Genomic DNA, 20,624 nt, shown 5'->3' on the forward strand with positions numbered 1-20,624 from the left:
GGCTTCTGTGCTGGCTAGGGTTCGAGTCTCCTGGTGGGAAAGTGTTCTAAAGTTGTATACTTCACTCTCGTGTTTAGGAGAGTTGTGCCTTAAGCATAGACACTGTGTCTTCCCATATTAACAGGGACTTGATGAAATTAACGTCTAAATGACCCCTCACTTGCTCTAGTGCTCTTGGGAGGTGTTGATCTTTGGTGTATTTAAATACTCCGAAATTACCATCTCTTTTAAGGGTCTGAGCAGGTGGTGAAGAGGGTTAAGGCGTACCTGTTATGCCAGTTGCTGGAAGGCTTCTGTGCTGGCTAGGGTTCGAGTCTCCTGGTGGGAAAGTGTTCTAAAGTTGTATACTTCACTCTCGTGTTTAGGAGAGTTGTGCCTTAAGCATAGACACTGTGTCTTCCCATATTAACAGGGACTTGATGAAATTAACGTCTAAATGACCCCTCACTTGCTCTAGTGCTCTTGGGAGGTGTTGATCTTTGGTGTATTTAAATACTCCGAAATTACCATCTCTTTTAAGGGTCTGAGCAGGTGGTGAAGAGGGTTAAGGCGTACCTGTTATGCCAGTTGCTGGAAGGCTTCTGTGCTGGCTAGGGTTCGAGTCTCCTGGTGGGAAAGTGTTCTAAAGTTGTATACTTCACTCTCGTGTTTAGGAGAGTTGTGCCTTAAGCATAGACACTGTGTCTTCCCATATTAACAGGGACTTGATGAAATTAACGTCTAAATGACCCCTCACTTGCTCTAGTGCTCTTGGGAGGTGTTGATCTTTGGTGTATTTAAATACTCCGAAATTACCATCTCTTTTAAGGGTCTGAGCAGGTGGTGAAGAGGGTTAAGGCGTACCTGTTATGCCAGTTGCTGGAAGGCTTCTGTGCTGGCTAGGGTTCGAGTCTCCTGGTGGGAAAGTGTTCTAAAGTTGTATACTTCACTCTCGTGTTTAGGAGAGTTGTGCCTTAAGCATAGACACTGTGTCTTCCCATATTAACAGGGACTTGATGAAATTAACGTCTAAATGACCCCTCACTTGCTCTAGTGCTCTTGGGAGGTGTTGATCTTTGGTGTATTTAAATACTCCGAAATTACCATCTCTTTTAAGGGTCTGAGCAGGTGGTGAAGAGGGTTAAGGCGTACCTGTTATGCCAGTTGCTGGAAGGCTTCTGTGCTGGCTAGGGTTCGAGTCTCCTGGTGGGAAAGTGTTCTAAAGTTGTATACTTCACTCTCGTGTTTAGGAGAGTTGTGCCTTAAGCATAGACACTGTGTCTTCCCATATTAACAGGGACTTGATGAAATTAACGTCTAAATGACCCCTCACTTGCTCTAGTGCTCTTGGGAGGTGTTGATCTTTGGTGTATTTAAATACTCCGAAATTACCATCTCTTTTAAGGGTCTGAGCAGGTGGTGAAGAGGGTTAAGGCGTACCTGTTATGCCAGTTGCTGGAAGGCTTCTGTTCTGGCTAGGGTTCGAGTCTCCTGGTGGGAAAGTGTTCTAAAGTTGTATATATATATATATATATATATATATATATATATATATATATTTACAGTTTCCAACCACATTTTAAACAGTGCATGTGATTTTTTTTGTTCCCTTTTGACAATATTGATACATTAGTGGTTAAAATACAATGAGTAACTGCTACAGTTAAGCAAGTCCCAGCTGTGTCTGGGTACAAGTGACAGGATGAACAACCCAGCGGGTTTTCTTCCTATTGGGGAGTGTTGTACATGCTGCTATGGCAGTGTGTCCACTCACAAGATGAGTGGACCTAATAAACCCAATAAAGGCTCAATAAACTCGCCCCTTCGGAGCAAAATTCGACCAGGGTTCGATTCCCAAACATGGCCGAGCAGTGTTCGTCGATGTATCCTTTTTTTAAAGTATTACCTGTAATTCAAGCTGCTTACCGAACGAGGCAAACTACTTGGCACCTGCTGAAAATGGTGGCGCAGTGGTTATGTATCCGCCTCGCGAGCCATTTGGTCTGGGATCGAATCCAGGCCAAGGAGGATTGTCTGGGCGACAATCCTTGACTATTCAGGCACCTGTTCACCCAGCAATAATTGTGCATATGGCTGTTAACCGAATGATAGGTCGTGTTGCAGGGAGAACTAGGAGAGAGAGAGAGAGAGAGAGAGAGAGAGAGAGAGAGAGAGAGAGAGAGAGAGAGAGAGAGAGAGAGAGAGAGAGAGAGAGAGAGAGAGAGAGAGAGAGAGAGAGAGAATGTTGTTTGGTTCTTATCTAGCCTCATAAACCGGACCCATCATAAAACTACACCAAATCCTCATTAATGGCCCAACGACACACTGTCACCGTCTCTCTCTCCTTCCCATTCCAATCTTCTAAGTTCTCCCAGTCCCTTCTTCCTAATCCTCTTCCACCTTCAACCCAGTTGAATCCACTTTCCAATCACTTACTTTTCAGCCATTCACATCTACAATTCGTCAACGTCCCTTCCAGCTAAATGTTTCCCACTTGTTTATTTTCCATCTTTTCCATAACCATTCCTTCCCTCTTTGACTCCTCCCTCCCTCTACCCTTCCTTCACCCCCTCCCTCTTCTTCTCCCCCTTTCCCATCTCCCAATTATTCTTCTCTTCACATCATTCGCCCTGTTCACCCCTTCTTCTCTCCCCCCACCCCTCACTCCCCACCATCCCATCCTCCCTCCCGTTATCCCCCTCTTCCATCTGCCCCTCTCTCCTCCTCTCCCACCCTTCCATCCCCCACACAACCCCCTCTCCGCCGCCCGAGACTGTCACCTTTGTGCTGCTCTACGCCTCACTGCTCCCAGGTAATTCAACCCGTCCCTCCCAAACTTGCTTAAAACGCCACGGTGTTCGACCCCCGTCATTAAACTCAAGACCTATACACTCTTGAAGACACACACTGGCTTCCTTGTGTGTGTCTTAAGCCGTACTGTAGGTCTCTCTCTCTCTCTCTCACTCTCTCTCTCTACCTCTCTCTACCTCTCTCTCTCTACTTCTCTCTCACCTTCCTTGATTCTTTTCTCTCTCTAACCACTTGGGCAGGACGGTTGAGCGACGGTCTCGCTTCATGCAGGTCGGCGTTCAATCCCCGACCGTCCATAAGTGATTGGGGAACCAATCCTTTCCCCACCGTCCAATCCCAAATCCTTATCCTGACTCCCTTGTAAGAGCTATATATAGTCGTAAGGCTTGGCGCTTTTCCCTGATAGTTTCTTCTTTGTTATCTCTCTGGTCTTTTGCTTTGTTTCGCTCTAGTTCTTTTTGTTATTTGTTTTATTGTCCTTGTTTTGTTCTACCTGTGTTTATGTTCACTCACGGGATGAACAACTTAGCGACCTTTTGTTCACTCATGGAATGAGGAACGCTGCCCAATACTGTCCCTATGGCGGTCTGTTCATTACCTACTATGTAAATTATCTTCTAGGATCTCGCATTTACATAAACACGGTCCTACAATACCTTGTACCTACAGAAATACATTTGGTAAGTGGTTCTGAAGTTAGGTGATAGAGTACCACGTACCTAGAATGTACCTACAGTATCATCTACTTATATTCCCTACAGACGTACCTCGTTCAGACAGCTGTGTCTGGGTACAAGTGACAGGATGAACCACCCAGCGGGTTTTCTTCCTATTGGGGTGTGTGTGTGTGCTGTACATGCTGTAATGGCAGTGTGTCCACTCACAGGATGAGTGGTGTTGCCCAATACTGTCACTATGGCGGTGTGTCCAATCACAGGATGAGTGGCGCTGCCCAATACTGTCACTATGGCGGTGTGTCCACTCACAGGATGAGTGGCGCTGCCCAATACTGCCACTATGGCGGTGTGTCCACTCACAGGATGAGTGGTGCTGCCCAATACTGTCACTATGGCGGTGTGTCCACTCACAGGATGAGTGGCGCTGCCCAATACTGTCACTATGGCGGTGTGTCCACTCACAGGATGAGTGGCGCTGCTCAATACTGTCACTATGGCGGTGTGTCCACTCACAGGATGAGTGGCGCTGCCCAATACTGTCACTATGGCGGTGTGTCCACTCACAGGATGGGTGGCGCTGCCCAATACTGTCACTATGGCGGTGTGTCCACTCACAGGATGAGTGGCGCTGCCCAATACTGTCACTATGGCGGTGTGTCCACTCACAGGATGAGTGGCGCTGCCCAATACTGTCACTATGGCGGTGTGTCCACTCACAGGATGAGTGGCGCTGCCCAATACTGCCACTATGGCGGTGTGTCCACTCACTCGAAATTATTGACAATGAAGTAGACAGCTTAATTATTTCCGACTCCCTTTCCTCACTACGAGCAATAAACAGTTTGCAATCAAGTAATAACGTGCTTGTCTTGGAAGCTAGACGTAGATATATAAGAATACTTAGCAAGAGGGTAAATATAAAAATGTTGTGGATTCCTTCTCACATTGGCCTGCAGGAACATGACAAAGTTGACGCCCTTGCTAAGGCTGCAGTAAATAAAGACAGTGTTGAACGAAATCTTGAGTTATCAAATAGGTCCCTTAAAAGTGTCATTAGACGAGAACTCCTGGGTGGATTTGAAGAAAGCAGAACAGTGCAAACTGGAACTAGCAGGTCCATTGTTCATCACAATGAAATGTGTGGAGTAAAACATGTGTATGGGGCAAGTAACAAAGTCAGTAGACTAACAGATGTTGTCACAGCTCGTATAAGACTTGGCTACAAGTATCTCTGGCAGTTCGGCTTGTATAGGGATCTAGATGAAATAAAGTGTAAAGTGTGTAGACAAAGACAGGGACACACACTCCAACACTATATCTTGGATTGTAGTAAAATTGAGCCATTGAGAGATAAATCTAAACTCACGTTGTATGATATGGCAAACCATCTTTTTACTAAGGATACAATACCTGAAATCCTTGCACTGTATTCATATTTTGCTCCCAGTAGATAAACGACATATGAGATTAAGAAACAAGTAGTGTATAGTGAAAACTAATTTATTACAAACATCAGCTCCCTTATGACTGTAATATCCCCATAGCTCAAACAATTATGTATTAACGACAAGACCTACCATTAATGAACAATGATTTTCTGTAATTACATAGCTCTTGAAATAGAACATTGTAACTAGCTGACATTGAAATTATAAGGTGTGAAGGATAGATGAAATTGTTTATGTAATAATCTCCGTTGAGGTTTGATAAAGACCTTTTGTGCCCCTCTGTAATCTTTTTTGCGCTACCGCTCACAGGATGAGTATGGGGTGCACAATATCAATCAAATCAAATCAGTGTATATGCACAAAGAAGCTGGGTATACCTGGGTTTGTACAACACCCTTACGCTATTGGTTGTCAATCCTCAAATTCCAACTTTGTGTATACAGACAGTTCTGTATACTGTATACATTATGTATCCGGTGTATGCAGGAAGCATACTGAGCTCTCTGTATACCCCCAATGATCCCAGTGTGTCCTTAACACTTTGCATTCCCCTATTCTTATATTCACCTTTCTATTGCTCTAATTCCTCATACAATCTGTCTCCCCCAAGACGGTGGCTTGTCTTCCGTCATTACCCTGTCTAAGCCTCCCTGGAGGCGCTGTAATACAGCAGACACCCTGTCGTCGGCCAGCTCCAATTACGAGATTTCGCGACCTGTCTTAAAATGGGGCCACCCATTCTATATTTTATGAGCCTTAGTTAGCGAAGGCTTAGCGAGAAAGACTTTTATCAGCCTGTTTACAAGAAATTACTTCTACATATGTTACGTCTTATCTCTTATTGTCTCCTGTGAGACGAGGAGAATAACGAGAACCTTTTGGTCATCTTACGGAGTTGAATTGCGAAGCCCTTTATTCTGCCAGAGGGCGGGTCTCTCTCTCTCTCTCTATGCCCAAGCACTTGGGCTGGACGGTAGAGCGACGGTCTCGCTTCATGCAGGTCGGCGCTCAATCCCCGACCATCCAAGTGGTTGGGCACCATTCCTTTCCACCCCGTCCCTTCCCAAATTTTTATCCTAACCTTTCCTAGTGCTATATAATCGTAATGGCTTGGCGCTTTCTGCTCATAATTCCCTCCCTCCCTCCTACTAAATATTCTTCCCTCTCTCCATCTCAATTTTATTCCCCTCCCTCCATTCCTTCCATCCTCCCTCCCTCCCTCCCCATCATCTTACCTACCTCTCCACAACCATACGTCATCCATCGTTATCTGGGCAGTAAATCTGGGAATGAGACAGCCGTTGTATCCTAAGGTCGTAATTGGTCATTTCATTATAGTGAACAATTAGCGTCGCCAATCTGGTCGTTTCTCTCCCTATTTCTCTGGTCGATCCTCTTCCCCTATTCCCAGATGAAGAAGGAAGCTGCTTAATTAAGGAGGAGAGTAAGGATGAGAGAGAGAGAAAGTGGCAGCTTATCATGTTGTTTAGATAAGTACTTCTCTTGTAACTATGTGCGTCATAGTACTTAATAGCGACAACTAGGTAGTAGAATTTGGCTACTTTAGCCAAACTTAAATGTTCCTAGCCTTTGGCATAAGTAGATATGTGTACTATGCAGGCGAGGAGTCACAATAACGTGGCTGAAATATGTTGACCAGACCACACACTAGAAGGTGAAGGGACGACGACGTTTCGGTCCGTCCTGGACCATTCTCAAGTCGATTGTGACTTGTAAATGGTCCAGGACGGACCGAAACGTCGTCGTCCCTTCACTTTCTAGTGTGTAATCTGGTCAACATGTGCACTATATTAGGCCTCAGCTGGTGGGAATTAGGCCTAGGATAGCTAGAGAGAGATCAAACCATTTCCGGTTTGTTCAAATTCAGTTGTACCAAAATTCGACTTTCTAATTGCCCATTACGTCATTATAAGTACTATCTAAATAGGAGAATTGGCTGTAAACTTTCGATAGAGATATGTACTCACCTAGTTGTACTCACCTAGTTGTGCTTGGGGGGATGGGGATTGAGCTTCAGCTCTTTGGTCCCGCCTCTTAACTGCCAAATTAACTGGTGTTTAGATTCCTGATATTGAAAATAGTTAATGCAAATGACACGTTGAAAAGGCCTGTTTACGCTCATCACAACATACACAGAACACCAGGGGCCAGATTGACGAAACCATTACGCAAGTACTTACGAACGTGTACATCTTTCCTCAATCTTTGACGGCTTTGGTTACATTTATTAAACAGTTTACAAGCATGAAAACTTGCCCAATCAACTGTTGTTATTGTTATAAACAGCCTCCTGGTGCTTCCGAGCTCATTAACTGTTTAATAATTGTAAACAAAGCCGCCAAAGACTGAAAAAAGATGTACAGGTTCGTAAGTACTTGGGTAACAGCTTCGTGAATCTGGCCACAGGTAACAAACTGGATCTGGAACAGAACATGAGAAATAAGAAAGGTGAGTTAGACCTGTAACGGGATGGAAGAGAGAGGTGGAGAAGGGAGAGCAAAGAGAAAAGGGGAGATGAGAGGGGAACGGAACGGAAGTATCAGGAGAAAGCGCCAAGCCACTACGACTATATAGCCCTTGAAAGGGATCAGGATAAAGATTTGGAATGGGACGGGGCGGTGGAAAGGATTAATGCCCAACCACTTGGATGGTCAGAAAGGGTGTGGAAAGGGGAAAGGAAGGAAGAGAGAGAGAGGTGATAAACTGAGTGAAAAGTGGGAGATCTGATGAGGATTGAAAGGTAAGACAGGATAGAAAGAACAAGAGAGGACAAAGAGAACAAATTAAGAAAAGATAACAGAGGTGAGAGGTGAAAGGGGAAGAGAGAGAGAGAGATTGCGTGAAAAGAAAGGATAGAAACAGAATATGAATGATGACAAGAACAGGTAGAGATGAGAAGAAATACGCTGGAGGTGCAAGAGATTTCATTTTCTTTCTTTATTATGCACCCTATACCCATCCCTTAAGAGAAAGAAGGAAGTAGTCAATGGAAGGAAGAGACAGGGCAGAAGTAGGCATAATGGTAAGAGCAAATGAAATGAGGAGAGACAGGAAGATAGAGAGGGAAATCAGAGAGAGAGAGAGAGAGAGAGAGAGAGAGAGAGAGAGAGAGAGAGAGAGAGAGAGAGAGAGAGAGAGAGAGAGAGAGAGAGAGAGAGAGAAAGAAAAAAAAATTAAGTGAACGACAAATTGACCGCAAAAACAAACCATTAATCAATAAAACTCAACGACAGACCAGCAGGACCTAACGGGTATAACAACAGACCGTTATAACGAGTAACGACACAACGACCACACTAACAGAAGAACTCAACAACAGCGTCAGTAATCCCTCATAAATCGAATCACATCTCACATCAGCGCCTTCCAAAGGCCCTTCAGAAACCCTCCCACCCCCTTCCCTTTCCCATCACCCCCCTTCCCCTTCTTTTCCATCCCCACTACCCAGGTTTCCGTCTCATTAACTCTGAGGGAAAGAGAGAGAGTGCTGAGGGGTACTTGTGCAAGGGGGTATTACCCTTAAGGCTCAAGGGGTGGGTATGTGGGTAAGAGGGGTAATGGAGGGTTAAGGGATGGCTGAGCGGCCATAATGAGCTGGTAGGCACTCAAGTGGTGAAGGACCAGGGAGTTAAAAGAAGGCCCCGGAAAAGGGGTTTGGTACAGGGTTAGATTAACCATTTAAAGGGGTGATTAAAACGCTCTGGGAATATTAAGAGATAATCGGCTGAGAATATAATTAAGGAGATGCTAAAGTTCACAGGTAACTAAACAGAATACTAAGGGTACAAACTAATGGATAAGTTAGTTGGATAAGGGGTCATTATCATCCTCCAGTCGGTGCTAAGTTAGCATCTGACCAAGATGGTGGTGCCATCTATTGGTGTAAATGCTAACAAACTCTCATCCTCTAATATCATTGTTAGAACCGGCTTAGCCAAACGAATATCCAGTTACAGAGGCTGTATATGTACGAGCCTCTGTAACCTAACATCATCAGTCACATGATATGTGTTGCATAGTGTATTAACTACACTGACTGCTGCCCCCCCCCTCGTCAACACCTGTAACACACTCAACACCTGTAACAACACCTGTAACAACACCTGTAACAACACCTGTAACACACATGAGCATCACACTATCATGTCTCTTCACAATATTTATCATAATATTTAATGCTACAACTTTCAGGTCTTTGTGAATTTGTTTGGTCAGTGAGATTTTCATTAGATATTTGTTTAAGTATTCTCTTTGTTACTGCTAATGAAACTCGCATATCAATATCTTCTTCTGGTTTTCTACAGGTTGTCTTTGCAAGCATATCAACAGTGTCATGTTTTGAGATACCAACATGCACAAGGAAGTGATGTGGTGGAGGCTGACTCCATACACAGTTTCAAGTGTAGATATGATAGAGCCCAGTAGGCTCAGGAACCTGTACACCTGTTGATTGACGGTTGAGAGGCGGGACCAAAGAGCCAGAGCTCAACCCCTCCAAGCACCACTAGGTGAGTACACACACACACACTTTTTGGGCCACGCCCAGCCCCTGAGGTGGGCCACGCCCAGCCCCTGAGGTGGGCCACGCCCAGCCCCTGAGGTGGGCCACGCCCAGCCCCTGAGGTGGGCCACGCCCAGCCCCTGAGGTGGGCCACGCCCAGCCCCTGAGGTGGGCCACGCCCAGCCCCTGAGGTGGGCCACGCCCAGCCCCTGAGGTGGGCCACGCCCAGCCCCTGAGGTGGGCCACGCCCAGCCCCTGAGGTGGGCCACGCCCAGCCCCTGAGGTGGGCCACGCCCAGCCCCTGAGGTGGGCCACGCCCAGCCCCTGAGGTGGGCCACGCCCAGCCCCTGAGGTGGGCCACGCCCAGCTCCTGAGGTGGGCCACGCCCAGCCCCTGAGGTGGGCCACGCCCAGCCCCTGAGGTGGGCCACGCCCAGCCCCTGAGGTGGGCCACGCCCAGCCCCTGAGGTGGGCCACGCCCAGCCCCTGAGGTGGGCCACGCCCAGCCCCTGAGGTGGGCCACGCCCAGCCCCTGAGGTGGCCCACGCCCAGCCCCTGAGGTGGGCCACGCCCAGCCCCTGAGGTGGGCCACGCCCAGCCCCTGAGGTGGGCCACGCCCAGTCCCTGAGGTGGGCCACGCCCAGCCCCTGAGGTGGGCCACGCCCAGCCCCTGAGGTGGGTCACGCCCAGCCCCTGAGGTGGGCCACGCCCAGCCCCTGAGGTGGGCCACGCCCAGCCCCTGAGGTGGGCCACGCCCAGCCCCTGAGGTGGGCCACGCCCAGCCCCTGAGGTGGGCCACGCCCAGCCCCTGAGGTGGGCCACGCCCAGCCCCTGAGGTGGGCCACGCCCAGCCCCTGAGGTGGGCCACGCCCAGCCCCTGAGGTGGGCCACGCCCAGCCCCTGAAGTGGGCCACGCCCAGCCCCTGAAGTGGGTCACGCCCAGCCCCTGAAGTGGGTCACACCCAGCCCCTGAAGTGGGTCACACCCAGCCCCTGAGGTGGGCCACACCCAACCCCTGAAGTAGGTCACACCCAACCCCTTCACGTCGTCTCCGACTCCTCCTGCTGGGCTTCGCAAAGTTAACTTTCCCATCGTCCAAATATCTTCCTTACACATGGTGGAATCTGAGGAGTTTGGGAGCCTGTTATCCATCCCATTGTCCTCACGAAGTAAGAATTTTGCACATTATTTACCTCCTAGAGGGTCAGTTCCCTGTCCCTACAATCATATTAGCATATCTTATCTTGCCACAACTCCCGCTTTTCATGACACACGTATAGTATGCCACATACAATGCTGAGGACAATCAGGCACTTCAGTAGTTGAAGCAGCACTCTAAATGTCGTCATTACCATTGTTTTCAGCCTCGAGCGGTGGTTATTCCCCTCCGTATTCTCCACATATTCTACATCAAAGCACCTCTCTGCCCTTCCAGGTTTAGTATCTTCCAACAGTTCCCCATAGACGGTCCCGTTGCGGAGACGCATTTTACTTCTTATAGAAAAGAAATCTATACAAGCTATAGATATATCTTATCTCTACAAGAATAGAGTTAATTAATAATCTTCCGTGGTGACCCTGCCTCTACAGTGTTATATCAGGGATCATGGTAACTTAGTTAGGTTGGATATATATGGAGAGACGGAGGACAACACCCCAGGAAGCGTGTGTGAGTGTTAACATCTGGTACAAGTAGTAGTCATCTATCAGTCTCAAGAGACTGTGAAATTGTATGTATTAATACATTAGGTACAACTGCATTCGCGCAGCTGCCCTAGACTATATGAAAGGGAGTACAGTGTGTCAAAAAGCTAGCTAGGTGATGCTAGAAAATCGCCATCACACAGGATGGTTAGTCATACAGAGGCATGTGATCAGTACTGGCAAATTTTGAGTACACTATTAGGATAGCTTCAAGAAGACGAGAGTGAATAAAGTAATTGCAAAGTTCCAGGTACCTCATGCCAACGGGTTCTGTAAGGTCTAATAACTGGGCATTCAGAGATGCAGTGTGGGAGATCGTGCCGCAGTTCCCGCTCACAGAGTTTGCAACTGGAGTGCTCAGGTTTGGGAGATCCGTCACCTGTAGCCACCTGCCACAGGTAACGGTAACCCAACCTGATCCTGGCAACCACTGTGTCGCACAGTCTGGTCGACGATTTGTACATGCTGCTATGGTGGTGTGTTCACTCACAGGATGAGTGGTGCTGCCCAATACTGTCACTATGGCGGTGTGTTCACTCACAGAATGAGTGGTGCTGCCCAATACTGTCACTATGGCGGTGTGTCCACTCACAGGATGAGTGGCGCTGCCCAATACTGTCACTATGGTGGTGTGTTCACTCACAAGATGAGTGGTGCTACCCAATACTGTCACTATGGCGGTGTGTCCACTCACAGGATGAGTGGGGCTGCCCAATACTGTCACTATGGCGGTGTGTCCACTCACAGGATGAGTGACGCTGCCCAATACTGTCACTATGGCGGTGTGTCCACTCACAGGACGAGTGGTGCTGCCCAATACTGGCACTATGGTGGTGTGTCCACTCACAGGATGAGTGATGCTGCCCAATACTGTCACTATGGCGGTGTGTCCACTCACAGGATGAGAGACGCTGCCCAATACTGTCACTATGGCGGTGTGTCCACTCACAGGATGAGTGACGCTGCCCAATACTGTCACTATGGCGGTGTGTCCACTCACAGGATGAGTGGTGCTGCCCAATACTGTCACTATGGTGGTGTGTCCACTCACAGGATGAGTGATGCTGCCCAATACTGTCACTATGGCAGTGTGTCCACTCACAGGATGAGAGACGCTGCCCAGTACTGTCACTATGGCGGTGTGTCCACTCACAGGATGAGTGACGCTGCCCAATACTGTCACTATGGCGGTGTGTCCACTCACAGGATGAGTGACGCTGCCCAATACTGTCACTATGGCGGTGTGTCCACTCACAGGATGAGTGGTGCTGCCCAATACTGTCACTATGGTGGTGTGTCCACTCACAGGATGAGTGACGCTGTCCAATACTGTCACTATGGCGGTGTGTCCACTCACAGGACGAGTGGTGCTGCCCAATACTGGCACTATGGTGGTGTGTCCACTCACAGGATGAGTGATGCTGCCCAATACTGTCACTATGGCGGTGTGTCCACTCACAGGATGAGAGACGCTGCCCAATACTGTCACTATGGCGGTGTGTCCACTCACAGGATGAGTGACGCTGCCCAATACTGTCACTATGGCGGTGTGTCCACTCACAGGATGAGTGGTGCTGCCCAATACTGTCACTATGGTGGTGTGTCCACTCACAGGATGAGTGATGCTGCCCAATACTGTCACTATGGCAGTGTGTCCACTCACAGGATGAGAGACGCTGCCCAGTACTGTCACTATGGCGGTGTGTCCACTCACAGGATGAGTGACGCTGCCCAATACTGTCACTATGGCGGTGTGTCCACTCACAGGATGAGTGACGCTGCCCAATACTGTCACTATGGCGGTGTGTCCACTCACAGGATGAGTGGTGCTGCCCAATACTGTCACTATGGTGGTGTGTCCACTCACAGGATGAGTGACGCTGTCCAATACTGTCACTATGGCGGTGTGTCCACTCACAGGATGAGTGGTGCTGCCCAATACTGTCACTATGGCGGTGTGTCCACTCACAGGATGAGTGACGCTGCCCAATACTGTCACTATGGCGGTGTGTCCACTCACAGGATGAGTGACGCTGCCCAATACTGTCACTATGGCGGTGTGTCCACTCACAGGATGAGTGGCGCTGCCCAATACTGTCACTATGGCGGTGTGTCCACTCACAGGGTGAGTGACGCTGCCCAATACTGTCACTATGGCGGTGTGTCCACTCACAGGATGAGTGGCCCTGCCCAATACTGTCACTATGGCGGAGTGTCCACTCACAAGATGAGTGGTGCTGCCCAATACTGTCACTATGGCGGTGTGTCCACTCACAGGATGAGTGGTGCTGCCCAATACTGTCACTATGGCGGTGTGTCCACTCACAGGATGAGTGGCCCTGCCCAATACTGTCCCTATGGCGGTGTGTCCACTCACAAGATGAGTGGTGCTACCCAATACTGTCACTATGGTGGTGTGTCCACTCACAGGATGAGTGACGCTGCCCAATACTGTCACTATGGCGGTGTGTCCACTCACAGGATGAGTGGCCCTGCCCAATACTGTCACTATGGCGGTGTATCCACTCACAAGATGAGTGGTGCTACCCAATACTGTCACTATGGTGGTGTGTCCACTCACAGGATGAGTGACGCTGTCCAATACTGTCACTATGGCGGTGTGTCCACTCACAGGATGAGTGGCGCTGCCCAATACTGTCACTATGGCGGTGTGTCCACTCACAGGATGAGTGGCGCTGCCCAATACTGTCACTATGGCGGTGTGTCCACTCACAGGATGAGTGATGCTGCCCAATACTGTCACTATGTCGGTGTGTCCACTCACAGGATGAGTGATGCTGCCCAATACTGTCACTATGGCGGTGTGTCCACTCACAGGATGAGTGATGTTGCCCAATACTGTCACTATGGCGGTGTGTCCACTCACAGGATGAGAGACGCTGCCCAATACTGTCACTATGGCGGTGTGTCCACTCACAGGATGAGTGATGCTGCCCAATACTGTCACTATGGCGGTGTGTCCACTCACAGGATGAGTGGCGCTGCCCAATACTGTCACTATGGCGGTGTGTCCACTCACAAGATGAGTGGTGCTGCCCAATACTGTCACTATGGCGGTGTGTCCACTCACAGGATGAGTGGCCCTGCCCAATAAACTCGCCCCTCGGGGCAAAACTTAAACTGATACAGTATTATAGAACATGAGAACAGACGTATATGGGCCAGGCATTTTCCCAAAGCCTCCAATCCTCGTTCGTCATACCAATCCTCTCTCTCTCTCTCTCGTTACGGATTGTGGTGACACTGGACCCTAACGAACAAACGGTCAAGTGAACACCTTGTTATTTACGGTTCTTGGTCGTGCCTTTTATGTTTATATTCTCCTGTGACCTTTCCTTAAGTTTTTATAGCTATGGTGTATGTGTGTATAACTGACCTTTTACCTAACTATAGACTTTTGTGGAGACGAGTTCCAGCTCCCGTGTCCCGGCTTTCTATCTGTAGGTTATGTGAGGAAATGACTAGTTCGTTTGGCTTATGTATTTAGGAAACTATGTATGGATATTACATGGATAATATGCCAGAATTTATGGATGATTGGGTAGCAATGATGGATGGATGGATGGCAGGTGAGAAGGCTCCCTGGGAACGTTGTTGTTGTTGTTGTTTAAGATTCAGCTACTGGGAATTAAATGTTCCAAGTAGCACGGGCTATGGTGAGCCCGTAGTGGACTTACCTGGCACAGGAGCGGGGGCTGTAACTGAATGACCCTGGGAACGTATTTAGGCTAAGGTCGGCAGAAGGGAAATGTGTCAATTAAAAATGACTGGGTCTGGCCATTAAGGCTCAAACCTAATGACCGCAAGCTCTATGGGCGAGCCCACTAACAGCTTGTTTCCCTGGTAGGTTATGACTCTGGTCGACACCCAGTTAACCCCCCCACCCGACCCACGACCCACACCCCTCCTTAGGCCAGCCCACTCCCCCATCTGCCCCACCTCACCCATATGTCCTAACTCATCCACTCTATTTCCTACACCCATTTCCCTATATACTCACCTATAGCACACACTCATCATCTGTATCCATCTACCACATCTCATCTACTCATCTACTACATCAATTCTCATCTACCAATCTACCACATCAATTAACTATAACTCCCACAAATCACTATTAAGCCTATATAACCCTCAAATCCCCACCCCCAACCCCCAGAAACCTCCTTTAACCCTCCAAACCCCCCCCCCTGAACCCTCCCCCCCCTCAAACAACCTACCCTAACCCACCAAACCATGATGCACTCTCCCTATCCCCTGTCCCAGGCAATATCCTATCCTGGCTACCGTCCCCATCCCCCCTCCCATCTCCATCCCAGCTCAGCCATAACGTCTGCCTGAAGAATTTGGCCCAACTTTATTACAGTCAATAAAGTTAAAGTGACTAAGGAATATCAACTGTAATACTGAGCTTAAGGAGTCAGAAATTAACCTCAGAAAGTCTTAATACTTTGGACATGGGGAGATTAACTTGGACTACAAAATTGCCTGTATTGTATATGCTTTGTATTTCTCTCTTTCTCTCACTTTCTCTCTCTTTCTCTCTCTCTCTCTCTCTCTCTCTCTCTCTCTCTCTCTCTCTCTCTCTCTCTCTCTCTCTCTCTCTCTCTCTCTCTCTTTGCTTAAATCACGAGTAAAATTCTACTACATTCATGCACTGTTGGTCAATTAAAAATCTCTCTCTCTCTCTCTCTCTCTCTCTCTCTCTCTCTCTCTCTCTCTCTCTCTCTCTCTCTCTCTCTCTCTTTGCTTAAATCACGAGTAAAATTCTACTACATTCATGCACTGTTGGTCAATTAAAAATCTCTCTCTCTCTCTCTCTCTCTCTCTCTCTCTCTCTCTCTCTCTCTCTCTCTCTCTCTCTCTCTCTCTCTCTCTCTCTCTCTCTCTTTGCTTAAATCACGAGTAAAATTCTACTACATTCATGCACTGTTGGTCCTGTATAAAACCGACATTAATAATGGATTCAACAGTTTATAAACTTTTCTCTAAAAATATCGAGAGGAAAGGATATATGAAAGAAGAGGAGTGGGATAGGAATTGAGGAAAAGGGAGAGGGAATCAGGGAAAAGATGGAACGGGGGAACGAGGGGATAGAAGAAGGGAGGAAATATGAATAGGGAAGAAAGGGGGGGGGGGGTAGTAAACGGAAATATGCATGCTAGTTTACATAGGTACAAATGCATGTATGTATATGAACTCAAGAAAAAATTCACAAAATGGTCCCTCGCAATTCTAGACGCCTAAAACCATACTAAATCTACCGTTTAAATCTACCGTCTACCTGCCAGACGAAATAGGTCATCTCCAGCATCTTCCCTAGAGTCCCACGCTCATAAAACACGCTTCTCTCCTCCCTCCATAACCCTCGAGGAAATACCTGTGCACGCTTCCATGTAATTAAGAAAATATGCCTCTTTTCTCAAGGAAATTCCCAAGTCTGTTCCCACAACGCAACTTATAAATTAACGGCCTGATAAACGCTCTCTCTCTCTTTCACACATACACACACACACGCGCACACACACAGGCAGACTCCATACACAGTTTCAGGGCTCCTGAAGTCCTGAAGTAGTAGTCCTGAAGTTCCGGGTTCAGGAACGAATGGGCAGAGTTTCTTTCACCCTGATGCATCTGTTCACCCTTGCAGTAAATAGGTATACCTGGGAGTTAGACAGCTGCTACGGGCTGCTGCTTCCTGGGGGTGTGTGTAACAAAAAGGAGGCCTGGTCGAGGACCGGGCCGCGGGAACGCTAAGCCCCGAAATCATCTCAAGATAACCTCAAGATAACACTTCCCAGTTCAAGTCCTGGAAACTGTGGCTATTTTGGTGAACTTTAATAGCAAGTCATAAAGAAAATAAAGTTAACTTACAAACTTTTCACCATAAGTTGAATTACACACACACATGTATATCTATAAATGGAAATGTCTCCATGTCTGGTCGAGGGTCGAGGTCAGACGTGTGTGGTGGCTACACACATAATATTTTTGTCCAGTTATTGCTGTTGGGTACGTGCCCAACAATGGCTGGTCAGAACTGATATTAAAAAAAAGTTTCATGTGACAGTAGAGTAATCCCTCCACGAGAATAACTAGAAATACTACCTAGATGCAACGCTTAAGGAACTGACAGAACAGATAACCAAAATATAGAGAATTGCTCCGAGGATCTAGAAAACCCAGTGACAAATATGATCCTTAGTGACTTCAATGCATCCCTGTTTAAGATGGAGGGAATTTATACAATAATATTGTTTAAACTGTATTATAATACCAAATTGTTATCAAACGATATCAAACTGTTATCAAGCGATATCAAACTGTTATCAAACGGTATCAAACTGTTATATATATATATATATATATATATATATATATATATATATATATATATATATATATATATATATATATATATATATATATATATAAACAAACTTTCTTAGCAAAATTTTATTTTGAGGATCAGTTTTGAGTTAATTAATGTGCTTCTGTCACCTTTTTACCACTATTACCCACAGGATGGGAGTGGGGTCCACCACCTCCCACAGGATAGATCATAAGACACATATACCAAAACGAACCAATATTAAAAAAAACCCTCCCTCAGACTCCAAAACTCCCCATTCCCACCCCATTATTCCTTATAACCCCACACCAGAAAAACCATACACCAACCCCCCACCTTCCCCCCCCCCCACTTCATCCCCACCACACACACACACACACACACACACACACACACACACACACACACACACACACACACACACACACACACACACACACACACACGAGAAAACACGTTTTTACCAATGAATTGAGTGGTGACGGAGGAGCTGCCTCTCTTATTTATTTTGCTGTTAGCGAACTGAACGGCCGTTTAGCGACCGTTTAGCGACCGTTTAGCGACCGTTTAGCGAACGAAACACCCCTTCCCCCCTCACCCCCCCTCACCCCCCCCCCTCGTTGTGTTATCGCTAGGGCCTAGAAAAAAAATCCTTTGGGCTAAAATGAACAAATCCACAAGGGCCGTGACGAGGATTCGAACCTGCGGTCGAATCCAATAGATCCTTTGGGCTATTGATAGGCTGATAGAGCCACTGACACTGGGGGAGGAGTGAGAGTTATTGAGGTGTATAACGATATAATATAGGTATATGAGGATATAATACAGGTATATTAGGATATAATACAGGTATATGAGGATATAATACAGGTATATGAGGATATAATACAGGTATATGAGGATATAATACAGGTATATGAGGATATAATACAGGTATATGAGGATATAATACAGGTATATGAGGATATAATACAGGTATATGAGGATATAATACAGGTATATGAGGATATAATACATGTATATGAGGATATAATACAGGTATATTAGGATATAATACAGGTACATGAGGATATAACACAGGTATATGAGGATATAGTACAGGTATATGAGGATATAATACAGGTATATTAGGATATAATACAGGTATATGAGGATATAACACAGGTATATGAGGATATAATACAGGTATATGAGGATATAATACAGGTATATTAGGATATAATACAGGTATATTAGGATATAATACAGGTATATGAGGATATAATACAGGTATATGAGGATATAATACAGGTATATGAGGATATAATACATGTATATGAGGATATAATACAGGTATATTAGGATATAATACAGGTACATGAGGATATAACACAGGTATATGAGGATATAGTACAGGTATATGAGGATATAATACAGGTATATTAGGATATAATACAGGTATATGAGGATATAACACAGGTATATGAGGATATAATACAGGTATATGAGGATATAATACAGGTATATTAGGATATAATACAGGTATATTAGGATATAATACAGGTATATGAGGATATAATACAGGTATATGAGGATATAACACAGGTATATTAGGATATAATACAGGTATATGAGGATATAATACAGGTATATTAGGATATAATACAGGTAAAAAGAGAATCAGGAGAGAAAAATAAGCCGATTAGATGATTATATGATAATGTCATATAGAATACAGTTTAGAGAAAGGAGAAGAGATGGAGGATAATAAGAGAGAAAAGGGGAAAATAATAAAGAGGAACAGCAGCAAACGAGGGAAGAAGAGAGAGAGAGAGAGAGAGAGAGAGAGAGAGAGAGAGAGAGAGAGAGAGAGAGAGAGAGAGAGAGAGAGAGAGAGTAGAAGAGACAGGAGAACACTAAAGATATATCCTTAGCCTGAATGAGTGAGAAAGAGATAAGAATAGTGAAGAAGACCTCCCAAAAGAGATAAGAAACTCGTAAACAACAAGACTGTTGGTGCCTCCAACACCACCACTGCCAACAACAACAAACAACAACAAACAACGAAAATAAACAACCAAACAGGAAACAAAAATAAAATTAAAAAGCAAAAAAAAAAAAAACTACAGTCCACGGGATGGGTATGGGGTCCACTACCGCCCACAGGATGGGTATGGGGTCCACTACCACCCACAGGATGGGTATGGGGTCCACTACCGCCCACAGGAGGGGTATGGGGTCCACTACCACCCACAGGATGGGTATGGGGTCCACTACCGCCCACAGGATGGGTATGGGGTCCACTACCGCCCACAGGATGGGTATGGGGTCCACTACCACCCACAGGATGGGTATGGGGTCCACTACCGCCCACAGGATGGGTATGGGGTCCACTACCGCCCACAGGATGGGTATGGGGTCCACTACCACCCACAGGATGGATATGGGATCCACTACCACCCACAGGAGGGGTATGGGGTCCACTACCACCCACAGGAGGGGTATGGGGTCCACTACCGCCCACAGGATGGGTATGGGGTCCACTACCACCCAATGGATGAGAGAGAGAGAGAGAGAGAGAGAGAGAGAGAGAGAGAGAGAGAGAGAGAGAGAGAGAGAGAGAGAGAGAGAGAGAGAGAGAGAGAGAGAGAAAGAGAGAGAGAGAGAGAGAGAGAGAGATGTTTGGCTCATATATATATATATATATATATATATATATATATATATATATATATATATATGAACCAAACATTAATATTACAATATCAATAAGGGAATGCACAAATAAATAGTAATATTATGCAAACTCATTCGCTCGAACCATTAGGATGGATTCTGCCGATTTTAGCGAGTCTGGCCTTGTGGTACAAAAACTGGACACTAGGGGTCACCACTTTTATGGCGGGAATAACAAACACTGCATGGAAATCTAAACTCTACTGCACCTGTTAGTTAGGGCTGGTTTTCTTCGATTCTCACCCACCAGCACCTATGGAATGAAAAAAAATAATAGGGCCACAGAAGAGGGAAATTGAGCTCTATGGCTTCGTTATATAAGGAGAATTTCGGTTTGTAGGAAATGATGCCACGTCGGTGTTATGTAAAGGACAATCGACTGAGGACAGATAAGGC

The 20,624-nt window shown here is 46.5% G+C and overlaps 1 protein-coding gene across 1 annotated transcript in view; it reads left to right on the plus strand.

The window, feature by feature from the left end:
* Window positions 1-20,624, plus strand: part of LOC138358901 (uncharacterized protein PF3D7_1120000-like) — a 45,478-nt gene that overhangs the window by 23,475 nt on the left and 1,379 nt on the right. The window contains exons 3-5 of the mRNA XM_069317257.1: window positions 18,384-18,551; window positions 18,657-18,719; window positions 18,951-19,013. Of these exons, the coding sequence (XP_069173358.1) occupies window positions 18,384-18,551; window positions 18,657-18,719; window positions 18,951-19,013 (294 nt within the window). The remainder of the gene's footprint in view (window positions 1-18,383; window positions 18,552-18,656; window positions 18,720-18,950; window positions 19,014-20,624) is intronic.

Source organism: Procambarus clarkii, chromosome 87, assembly GCF_040958095.1.
Source record: "Procambarus clarkii isolate CNS0578487 chromosome 87, FALCON_Pclarkii_2.0, whole genome shotgun sequence".
Classification (NCBI taxonomy): Eukaryota; Metazoa; Arthropoda; class Malacostraca; order Decapoda; family Cambaridae; genus Procambarus; species Procambarus clarkii.